Raw genomic sequence first — 12,649 nt, 5'->3', positions numbered from 1 at the left:
AATTATCTGCTAACCGTTTTTAAAATTTTCTTGTCAACCAAAAGACTGACATTTTGCTTTCTTGGAGAATCTACAGTCAATTTACAAGTGTCTAATTTGCCTGACAAGATTTTATATTATATATATATATATATGAATTGTCCCATCATTCTCTCTCTATATATATAGAGAGAGAGAGAGAATAATGAGACAATATCCGAAAAGGTGAAACCTTGTCTGTGAGGGACTTTTATGGATTATGTCCTAAATTTTATAACCATTTAAGAGATATGAAAAACAAATAGAAAAAAAACTACGTAATCCTTTAACCCTAATATCATGAGAAGATTTTCCATTTCATATATGATAGATCTCTTGGAGTAGAAATTGATTCTAAGCGTATCACGAAATTGGATTCGTGGATGCTTTTTAACTCTTATGTGCGCTTTAAATTTCAATTACATGATGGTGTTGATTAATGATGTGGTGCTTTTGGATGGTTAGAAACGTTTTCAACGAATGTTAAATTTAATAGTTTTACGAAAATTCGGTCCATTATGACATGTACCAGTTTAATATAAATTAGAAACCAAAGATTCAATATTCTTAGCTTGCCAAACATTTTTTATTAGATATTTTTTTAAAAAGTAAATCTTATAAATATAAAATGTTCTTACAAGAACGGAGGTCAATGAGACAGCATCTTTAGACACATACCACAAAGTTCACAATAGTAAACCCAAAGTAAAAAAAAATAAATAAGTGTGATATCATAAATCTTTACTTGGGTTTCTTATTGTGATATTAATTCGGTATAGAATACATTTAGCATTTTGTAACCAAAATATGCATGTTGTTGTCGTGAAAAAAGATTTTAATGGAAGCAAGAATTTTCAAGATTTGGCCCCGCCTCGGGTATAATGGATGGACCATGAAGTCCACGTGATGCCACGTGACCGCGACGCCTTGAGTTGCTGCGGTACATGCATGCATGCATGCAAAACATTATAAGCGAAAGCTTATGCTTTTATTTAAATAAATAAATAAATAAAAACCCTACTCCTAGCCACCGCTTTCTCCGCCTGCTCCATTATATACATACATATATATATGTATATATCATCCCATAACATAAAACACACTAGTTCGGTAAACTATATTAAAAATTATACGAATTTTTATTTTAACGAATAAATACATTAAACATTAAAATGCTTAAAAATGTTTCAAATTTTAAAATCTATAACACATTTGTTTAGAAAACAATATCTTAATTAATCTCAAATTCGTGCATGCATGTAGAATCAAATCTGTGTAGCAAATTGTTTTTAATTTTAAGAAATAAATGAATTTGTTTGTCAAATAATTTCTTTTTTTGTGTTTTTTTTAGACAAATGTATTTTCATATATAAATATCATTACCAACTTTTATATTAACAGTTTGCTTAGCTAGTGTAACGTTTTCTTGTCCAAATTACATTAATTGTTATAAGATATATATGATGAGTTTATATTCCTTAATATATCATTATCGATTATAAATATATATATGTATATATATATATATATATATTCAAAATTGAGATTATATAGTTTTCTTTTAGTGCGAGAATATGAGATTCTATGCAGAAGAAACATTCTTACACATTCCGTTCGTTTGTTATGATAATATTTGTATTGAAGTTTATAGTCGTTGTTTGCATGACAAATTGACAATCGTTAGAATCATGCATGTATGCAAACATGTTTTTGGTATATGTGGCTGTAAGTTGACCGGTTTACTTCACGTACGGTTCAATTGGTTTAGTTTGATTGTTTTTAATATATTGGTTTGAAGTTCGATTTAATACTCGGTTAACCGATGTTTTGAATTTCGATCGATTGTACTTAAATATTCTGTTTGTTTTCGGAAATAATTCGAGAGAAATTCTCATTCCCTTTAGAAATCAACTTAATTAGAAGATATATTATAGAATACAGAATGAACAGAAACGCAATTCGAAGGTTTTATATAATGTATTTAATTAATCTAATTGCAAGAATCTGAAACTTTGTGACATCCTACCAAAGATTCTTCCATATTAAAAAAGCAACGAATAAATGGGGAAAATAAAAGAGATTCTACGATGAAAACTCAATCACTTGTGTTGTGTGTGGACCTACAACGTTTATATATATATATATATATATATATATATATATATATATTCTCGGCCGCAAATTGAAATATTCTAGTTTTCTCCCATTATTTTTTTCACTTGCCCACATTCATGGGAGTTTTATTCTAATATAATCCTCAAAACCAATAATGAAAATCTCATTTTATTATTTTTAAAAAAAGTGATTAAATTCTCATATCATCAACCAATATTACATATTCATAATTTTAGCTTGTATGTTGATTCTTGTAAATAAATTTGGTTTCCTTATATTTATAAGTATATTTTATTTCCGAAAATATTAAAAATAAGTAATATTGGTGGAATATTGATGGATTGGCAAGATTCACACTTTAGGAAAATGAAAGAATCTATATTTTTGTGTATAATATATTTGTCACTATCTATGTATGCATATAATATTCTCTTACCAACATATATATACCCCTCCTCACAGCCTCCCTCTCCTCACCAAACAAACTCAACGAAATTCAATAAAAACAAGCAAATCTAAAACCCTAGTTCCTCTACAATCCAACCGTCATCATCATCATCATCATCATCATCATGTCTGGTGTGTGGGTGTTCAAGAACGGAGTGATGAAATTGGTGGAGAACCCATACAACCAATCCGGCGCCGGAGAGTACCCGGAATATTCCTCCGGCGGGCAACAACAGAGAATGAGGAAGAAGATTCTCGTTTATCTCCCGACCAGCGAGGTTGTTTCCTCGTACGGTTCTCTCGACAGAATCTTGGTTAGTTTGGGATGGGAACGTTACTACGGGGGCGAAAACTCCGATCTCTTTCAGTTCCACAAGAACACCTCGATCGATCTCATTTCTCTCCCCCGAGATTTCTCCAAGTTCAATTCTATCCACATGTACGACATTGTCGTCAAGAACCCTAGCATCTTCCATGTCCGGGACATATAACCATCACCAAGCTGGTTCCACATCTAATAATTATATCCATGTATGTATATATATGTGTATATTGATGTATTCTATGAAGTTTGTGACGGGGGAGTTCTTGTCGGAAGTATTATGTATTAGTTACTATTTCTCATGCACGTTTCCGTAGGAAGATCTTCTACGACCGTTCATTTCGGAACTATGGTTAAATCTCAGCCGTTGATACGCTTCAGGAACTGTATGCCATGGTTTTGATACGTATACCAAAGTTGTTGAAATGGACGGTCGAGATGATGTTTGTGTACGACGGAGTGAGAAACATATTGTATATACCTTTCCCAGGCAAGAATTTCTTGTTTATGTTTAATTAATTATCTTTTTTTTCGAAGTTGTTTTTTTAATTGTAAACCTAAATATATATATATATGGCTTGGAATCTTGTATATATAAATATGATTTTTAGAATATTGTTGATATCTTCTTGGCTCAACTTCTCTCTATAAATTTTACATATCTTGCAAGAAAGAGTAAGTGTCAAGCTTATATATATATATATATAACACCCTAAAATTGTTATAGGTTGATACAAGTTACAAATATTGAATCCGGATTGAACAAATTGGATATATCCAATCTAACCCTAGTAGTCTAGGTTTGTTTACCCTGATCGATCAAGGTTTATTTACCCATATGAAATAATATAATTTTCTAATAACTGTTACGTCATTTTAATTTTGTATATATATATAAATTAATAACTATAATAATTTGACATTATTATTATTGTAAAGAACTGTTGTTGGAATCTATGACGGAAAGGCTCCAAAGGTATGGGGGGATGGAAAAGCCCGGAGCATGAGTTGGGAGCGCACGTGACAGTCAGATGTCTGATTCCCGGAGGAACAGAGACACGCGTCGAATCCCCATAGCCCCACTTCCAATCTCTTTCCTCACCATAAATCAAATTCCAATCCGCATATAATATAATACTATATATGTCCAATTACATTGTTCCAATAACTTTTGAAAAGACTATATATATATATATATTATATACAAACACGCTTAGCTTTTAGATGGTTCAACCGATGATAAAAAACAAACAAAAAAATTCAATTCGAATTTGAATTTCACTTGGAGAAAGATATTTACATAGACTTTCCAATCAGATTATAAAAAAAAGATAAATATAAAATGGGGTTTAGGATTTGCAAGTTATTTACCGTTGACTCCATGAGCGTTGACCACCACTCATGAAGGGTTGATAGATTTAGACTAAGTATTGTTACCAAAAATGGAGAATCCAAACTTTTCTAGTGTGGTGATTGATGAAGAACACTGAACTTTTTTTGTTTTTAAGAACATTAGCTAAATAAGTTTCGGACATAATATTTCAATTAGATGCTGGCATTGTTTGCACTGATCGGACAGCAGAGACAATGTAAAAAACAAAGAGAAAGATACCAATGACCCATATCTATATATCCTATCCTATTATATAAGGAAGGGTAGAGAAGAGAATATATACCAGTGGACGTATTATATGTCAAAGCTCGACATGCTTGAAGTGAAACTCATCGATGGTCGAATATATCAATCCATCGCTTTCCAGAGAATGAATCACGTCCCTGTCATGGATGCAAGTGTTTATGGGGTTAGGGAGAAACATGTAGAAACCAGAAGGAGATTAGATGAAAAAAGACTTACTCTAGCTTATTCTTGGGGATCTTCAACTGAGAGATTTCATCCAGGTGAATCCCCTGTTGTATATCACTGCAGAGAACCAAAACCAATAGTCAGGCAATGCCAGATGATCATCCGGGGAATCAACGATCATTTCAAATCATCCAGATTCTTGCGGCCACTACTGTCATTTTGAGCAGATGCCTAAAAAGATGGAAGGGAGATGGGAGATTCACCACACGAATCATGTCTTGTTAAGAGAGTTGAAAAACTTGGAAAAATGTTGAGCATACATGATTTGATGTGGCTGCCTGAGTCACATCTGATCCATCTTAAATCATAGAGCTCACAGATGAATTTGCCATCGGAGATTGAGTGATACCACCAACTTGCTGCCCAGATTAGAAGAACATGTCAGAAAGTGACATCACGTTGAACGCACAACAGGGTTGACCAAGAACATATCAATGGTCCAAATTGTTAGTGTCTGCTTTACCTGTGATTTAGAATTCCTGGAGTGAAAATGTATACACTCGATGTAATGAAAGGCGACCTCGTTAAAGTCCATAACAGGCCTGCGAAACAAAGAAAACGGGCATTGAATCAATTGATATCCATGATGATTACATGTCTTTCCTAACAACATAAACTCACAGATGATACAGACAAGCACTACGCCAGTGGCAGACACAGAGTTACCATCTTTCCTTTTACCCCAAACCCAATTCCAAAAAGAAGGAACTTAACCAAGCATTTCAAACCAACACGTAAAACCACCTCACAGAGAAAACTAGAAGCTGCTTCTTCCCCTGAAAGCTCTTCAAATGCCCATTAAGACGGACACACATTCCATCTCTGTTAACAAGCATCCATACAATAAGAAACATCTTATAAGTTGTAACTGAACATCAATAAGAAGTAAAATACTCACTGCACCGCCTCCATTCCCCTTGTATCAAATACTTCATTCACCCTATACAAAACACATGTGACAAACTAAGCTCTCACGGCACAGTGTTCTAATTCCCTAATGTGTAACAATAAGCTTAGTGAGTACCATAAAAAAGTTAAAGTTACAGTAAAATCCATGAGTAGATTTACCATCTTTTGCAGTCAAATCCGTCCAGTTCCATCGTCGAGAGCAAAGCTAACTTCTGTGAATTGTGTGTCATTCTTGTCGGACACTAGCCCAACAAGCGTAACCTGAATTAACGACACAACAAACTTCAATCACTAGAAGAAAGTATTCGCATCCGCTAAAACGTGTAAGTATTCTGTAAAAGAATTCATCACTCCAATCTCGTCGATGACTAAACGGAAGGCATTAATCGGATCAAAGCAATATATGAAACCGTTAGAGAACTAATACATTTGTCACTTCAATCTCATTGATGACTAGTGCCGATTTATCGCCACCCGATTGAGAAGCTTCACTGATTTGCTTCACCGTCACCGGAAATTCACGATTCTGCATTCCCAAAACACAGAAACAATTTCGGATTCCAAATTGACAATTCAGGGTAAATTCAATTAACAAAAAGAGAGAGAAAAATCCACAAAATCCAATCCCTGCTATAGAATAGAAATCAAAACCCTTTGGATATTGAATCAGTATCCGCAAACCAAGGATCGGAAATCTGCAATGATCTGTTCGATGTCGAAGCTGATAATATACGTAAAGGACTCTACCTTTGCGGTGGAAGGCGAGGAATCATAGGCCTGAGAAGGCTGAGAAGACATGAATCCGCCGCCGGAGAAGCTGGGGTTTGGCTCGAATTGGCTACTGGAAAACATCTCCCAAGAAACCTAAAACCCAGAGCTTGTGGGATGAGCAATCTCGTCAGGGAGAGAAGGGTTTTGCATCTGATTCTGAGTCGTCGCAAGTGAAGATAGGAAACAAATGATTCAAGGGATGAAATTTTTAGGGATTTTCCCTCCAATTTCGCCTCAGTTCCCGCCAATTAGGGTTGAACTACAACTTGCCGCTGTGGGCCCAGTAGCAACACGTGTTCCGTTTCCTTTTTTTTTTTTTGGGCGAGCGCCGCGGTATAAACATATTTGATAATAGAATTATTATTATGTATGCGACATATAACAATAATAATATTAATAAAATTTAACCCGAAACTCTAGTGGCCACCACCTACAGTTTCGTTAAATATTTGAATATGTTATATAATTTAGAATTATATTGTTACATTTACAAATAATGGATACCAACAATTTATTCCCCACGTAATATGTATTAACTCAACATATTAATTTATAATAACACTATATGCAAAATTAAGAGCCGTTTGCTGCTGCATTATTTTTTTTTAGAGTATGAGTTTTTTTTTGGAATTTCAAAAGGTTACGTTTTTGTAACATTTAAAAACATTTGGAGATTTTTCCTATTAAAGCTAAAGATTTCTGCTAATAAGCTACACATATATTGTCATATAATTTAGGTAAGAAAAATTATTTTTATATATAACTGTAATAATCCATCAAATTTTGTGTGTATATACACACAAAAACCATCTACGCCCCATGTTTCTCAGGGTTACATATACAAACGATTATAAGTTTTGTGAAATTTTCGAAATATCGAAAGAGGATTCAGAACTAAATATCTATGAAATCACGGATATCCGACACTAAATACTCAAATCATGAACCAAATCCGTCTAGTCCGTTTGGGTATCATTTGGTCCGGTTCACTCCGTTTGGATATTTTGACATTGGTAGCTTTCATTGTATTGCATTGCAAAATGCATCTTACTAATTATCCATGATGGCGATGGTGATGATGATAATACCCCCTGAATTTGAAATTCTTAGAATAATTATCCGTAACGATAATTCCAGAAATATAAATAAAACCGGAGGGGCAAAGTGGTAAATAAAAAGGAGAAAAAGGCGATGCGTTCTTTTTTTTACAGTAGATATATAAGTATATAAAATTGAATCGAATAATAAATAAACATGTTCGAGTTAAGTTCGATCATATAATCGGTTGATTATTATTTTTAAATCTAGATTAATTGAATTGAATTCAAATAGAATATAAAAATAACTAAAAAGTTAATATTTTTTTTAGAAAATTATATTTTTAATAAAAACTAAATCTAAATCAAATTTAAATCAAATTGAAAATCTATATAAAACCGAATGAGCAAGTATTTTTTTTTAAAAAAAAACATCAAGCAAACCAAATAATACCATAATCGAAACCAAAATTAAAATAGAAACCCAAAATGTACACCCTTAATTTTGAATAAAATCATCAAATCATAAATTCCATATCCTATATAAAGTTACCATGTGCTCCTCACGCGTACATGGGGTTTGATGATTTAATAGTTGATGAAATTTATTAAAGATAAATAATCGTTCGATACAGTAAAAAATAATTAGTTTTTAGCAGATTTTTAAAATTTTGTTCAGTTAGAAATTGTATTTTATTTTAATAGTAAAGGGCCTTTTTTTTCTTTTCTAAATTAAACTGATATCTTTCTTTCTAAGATGATTTTTTCTTTGTAAAATTTAAAAGTGTACAATTTTAAAACTTGCATGTCATAATAAATATTTAGTTAGATATTATTTTCAAGCTCATTTATAATCATCTAAAATGTTATATGTATACATATAAAAGATTCCCGCATGAAATGCAAAGGGCACAAAGGAAAATAGATGTTTCTTTCACAAGGTTCTTGCTTTTGGTGTTCTTCTCTCTTGTTCGAGTCGCTCTACATCCTTTTTCCCTCTTCCTTTCAACCATACTACAACTTTAATTAAATGAATATATATATATATATATATATATATCACTAAAATAATCTTCATTGTTTAAATTAATTCATAAAAAAACCTAATGCAAATTAATATCAATTGTATGTAGTATAATGAAATCACGCTAATATTTTCTATTCTTCTTGTCAAATTACTAGATGCATGTATGCATGCATGCCATGCAAGGCTAGCATTTGGTTCTCTCTCTCTCTCTCTCTCTCTCTCTCTCTCTCTCTCTCTCTCTCTCTCGTGTGTGTGTGCGTTGTGATCAAAGTTTCGAGGACTTTCCGTGAAATAGTTTGCCTTTTGGGTTTAGGGTTTAAGGGTAAAGGATTCCCCAAAATTTTCCAACGTTATATTAGTTGTACCTTTTTCCACGTGATATGTAATATAATATAATAATTTCTTCGTGATAAAATTATGTATATACAGTTCGTTCATATATATTACTAAATAACTTTTTAAGAATAAGCCGAAATATAATATAGAAAAATATTATTTTAATATTATATAATATCAATTTTTTATTTTTTTTATTTTTATACATTTATTTTAAATAATATAAATTTTTATCATTGTAAATATTCAATTATAATATTCTATTTAGATCTAAATTTATGGTCTATAGATCTTATCAGTGTATCTTAATCCTTCTTGTCAAACAGATGGTTCGACCATATAATATAATGTTAAATAGTTATATGTAGATGATTTTTTTTTGTATTTCGGTATATATCTTTATGGATAAATGGTATATAATATCAGATAGATAATATCGGGATTTTGCCTTTGGAATAATTTTAAAAGATAGAAAATGATATGATCGCCTAGCTGTAGCCGCATATCTGCTGAATTTGTATTCACGTATTGTCCCTCTCCGATACAATAAAGTTTTCAATTCATCAACAAAGAGATTAATACAAGTTTATCAAATATTTCATACATAAAGACAAGTCCATGCAATTATATATGTTGGTTTTGAAATGAACAATTAATTTGGTTCGAATGTATAAAACTAAAATTAATTGGGTATATATGTCTTTTCTTAATCTAAAACAACCAAATTCATTAGAAAATTAAATTGAATATGAAAATATTCGAAATCGTCGAATAAAAATGAAAATATATTAAAAATAGTATTTTTTTAAAAAATAAATGGAAAGTTATGTTTACAAGGATAAGAATTTTTCGCTCATACTTTTGCGTGAGTAGCTTATGATCCATTCAATGTTTCAAACCATAATAGTTTGAGAGAAAAAAAATGCAATTTTGGAACTTATTCTGCTCTTTAGTAAGTACATTAATTATCCATTCATCTCTTTTATTGAATCGAGCGTTTCGTATTTCAAGGACCGACAATAAAAAAAAATACACATATTTTATGTGATATTATTCGAATTTATACGAAGATAAAATCATATAACTAATTCGTTTAATTTATTCTCCATTCTACAGTTGGTAAGTAAATAATTCATCCGTAAATATTTTTCCTTTGTCCAAAACATACTATATGACAATAACAATATTTAAAAACGTTTTTCTATTATATATATATATATATATATATATATATATATATTGGAATCGAATATTATTAGAGACAGGTAATAATTTAATAGTTAAGGTTAATATATAAAAACAGTAAAATCTAGTTTTTAATATAAATATTTAAAATAAATAAATCAAATCAAATCTAAATAGGAAATACTTTTTTGATTTTTTTACATTGCGAATCTCGTAAAAAAAATGAAACTTATAATACAAAAAGATAAAAATAAATATGTGGTTGTTACTGGCTCATGATAACCTAAGAATATAGAGGGAGAATTAGGATTTGGTATTCGGTGCTCATATGAGTGGTACCAACATTCCCATACCAATTTTTGCTTCAATAACATTTTTTTTTCCAATCTTTTGGACCAAAATTGATACTAATGAAATTGGTATATATATATATATATTGTGTTGATTCGCATATTACCAAGTAATTTTCAGATAGATCATTTGTAAACTAATTTTGGTTACTCGAACGATAAATATCTATACGTTTTTTTTTATTTCTATTTTTATTTCCAACATTAATGATAGGGACATAGCTATTATTTCTTATAATTTTCATGAGTAATAAAATACGAAATCAATAATTCAAAAGATAAGGAAAATTCGAAGACCTAGCCGAAAAGAAATTTACAAAGGTTTGCCCAATTTCAGCAAATGACGGAGGCTTACTTGCTTCGTGATTTGGTCTACTAATGCATGTTTCTTTAATGAAGGGGGAGCCACAATAAAAATAATATATAATTTTTAATTTAGGTATAGTAATATAATTAAAATACGCTAAAACTCCCAACTATATAACTATAATCTTTTTTTTACCTTCATGGGGTTAGGGGGAAACAAGACATAACAATTAAAAAGAAATTTGATGGCGTATATAAGTTTAGTTTTAGTATTTATTACTTGGTTTGCCAATTTAATTATGTAATATGATCTGCATGATATGAAATCTTATAATACGAAATTTTCCAAAGATTGGTGAAATTAAATAAATTGGCAAATCCATGGTTTGCTGATTTTTTAAAATCATATACACTACACAAATGCTTTGTTTGCGGATTTTTTTTTATATGGTTCTACTACATGGATTTTCTACTAGTTTAAGGATTTTATTTGAGAGTTTATCCAATTTAAGCAATTAAAATTTTAAATTTGCGTTACTTAATCGTCGATTTTTTAGGAAAAAATTTACGAGCAACGGCTTGTAGCCAAATGTACGGACGAATACCATTGTACGGCCAAAGGCATAGGATTTGGTGCTCTTGGGACAGAATACACAAAACGTCGGTGAATATATTCGACTCTATCTCTCATATTTACATACATACATACATACATACATACATATATATTGAAATATATATGCATATATCTATATATATATATATATTCATTTTCAAGCATATATATTTACACCTCAGGAGAGGTAAAAAAAGGTTTCTCTTAGAACTGTAAATTTCTTTTAAATTTTTTTTTAAAAAATCAAATGAATAATGTTAAATACGATTATACGAATACGATTATACTTTGGTTCTTTTATATAAATATATAAGAATTCAATGCAGCTTATTAAATATATCATAATAAGAGATTGATTTATCTTATCACTGAATTTCATAAGGTCTGATTCTTTTTTGCATTCAAAACTGTATTTAATTTTTTAATAAGTTATATTTTACAAATAACAAATATTATAATCCGAAAAATCTAAAATTATATATCAGTGGAAATGTATTGTTGAAGTAAAAAACTATAATAAAACAACGTTTGGTCAATAGAATAAATATATTTTAATATTAATTTTTAAAATTAAATAATACATCTTTTTAAATTAGAAATTGTTTTGTGATTGACCAATGTCATATATTATATAATTACTAGTTTTTTAATCATTGTTCAAATAGTAGATTTCAACAAAGTTGTTTCATTTGTCTATAATTATGTTTAATGTAAAATTACATTTGAAGAATTATTTACATTTTTGTTACATCACTTGTAATTATTCTCATAGTTAAATATCCATTATAATAAAAGAATATATACAAACAAGAATTAAAAAAAACTTTAAGAAATAAACAAATAAAATAATTTTAAAATAAAATTTAGAAATCTTTTAGTATTTTTACAAGGTAATAAAATTTCTCATATATATACATATATATTAACTTAATATAATATTTTTTAGCTTAGAAAATCTAGTTTTACATCTTTAATCTCAATCATAAAATTAAAATATTTAAAATGATCTATAAAAATTTGTATTGAAATTTTATAATAATATCTATAACAAAAAATTCATTTGAAATAATAGGAAAATATAATAAAAGACTTAGAAAAGAAGGAAAATTATTTTAAAATTTATTGTGACAAAAAATAAAAAACACAGAAAATTATCTATTCTTTGTCATCAATTTTTAATTTACATTTATATTTTACGATCTACATATTCATAGAATGATCTAAATACTCACAAAAATTGATAAGATTAGTAATCAAATTCTGCACTGAATTGCACATGAATTCACACACAAAAAGAAGTGAAAGATAAAAAAAAAAAAAAAAAAAAAAAAACAAAAACGGTAAAA

General features: G+C 29.7%; 1 protein-coding gene and 1 pseudogene across 1 annotated transcript; one reads left to right on the top strand and one right to left on the bottom strand.

Moving 5' to 3' along the window:
• Window positions 1-2,685: 2,685 nt before the first annotated feature.
• LOC104803877 (flowering-promoting factor 1-like protein 1) lies at window positions 2,686-3,470 on the top strand. Its single transcript, XM_010527972.1, has one exon. The coding sequence runs from the start codon at window positions 2,706-2,708 to the stop codon at window positions 3,069-3,071; it is 366 nt and encodes a 121-aa protein (XP_010526274.1). The 5' UTR covers window positions 2,686-2,705; the 3' UTR covers window positions 3,072-3,470.
• A 953-nt stretch (window positions 3,471-4,423) lies between these two features.
• On the bottom strand, window positions 4,424-6,628 carry LOC104803876 (annotated as a pseudogene).
• Window positions 6,629-12,649: the final 6,021 nt, after the last annotated feature.

The sequence above is a fragment of the Tarenaya hassleriana genome, unplaced genomic scaffold, assembly GCF_000463585.1.
Source record: "Tarenaya hassleriana unplaced genomic scaffold, ASM46358v1 Cleome9, whole genome shotgun sequence".
NCBI classification, from domain to species: Eukaryota; Viridiplantae; Streptophyta; class Magnoliopsida; order Brassicales; family Cleomaceae; genus Tarenaya; species Tarenaya hassleriana.
The sequence above is the reverse complement of the archived record's forward strand: the minus strand, read 5'-3'. Positions and strand labels throughout refer to the sequence as shown.

What these genes read in the sequence shown, in the direction of transcription:
- LOC104803877 (XM_010527972.1), top strand. Translation starts at nt 2,706, where the DNA reads ATGTCTGGTGTGTGGGTGTTCAAGAACGGAGTGATGAAATTGGTGGAG.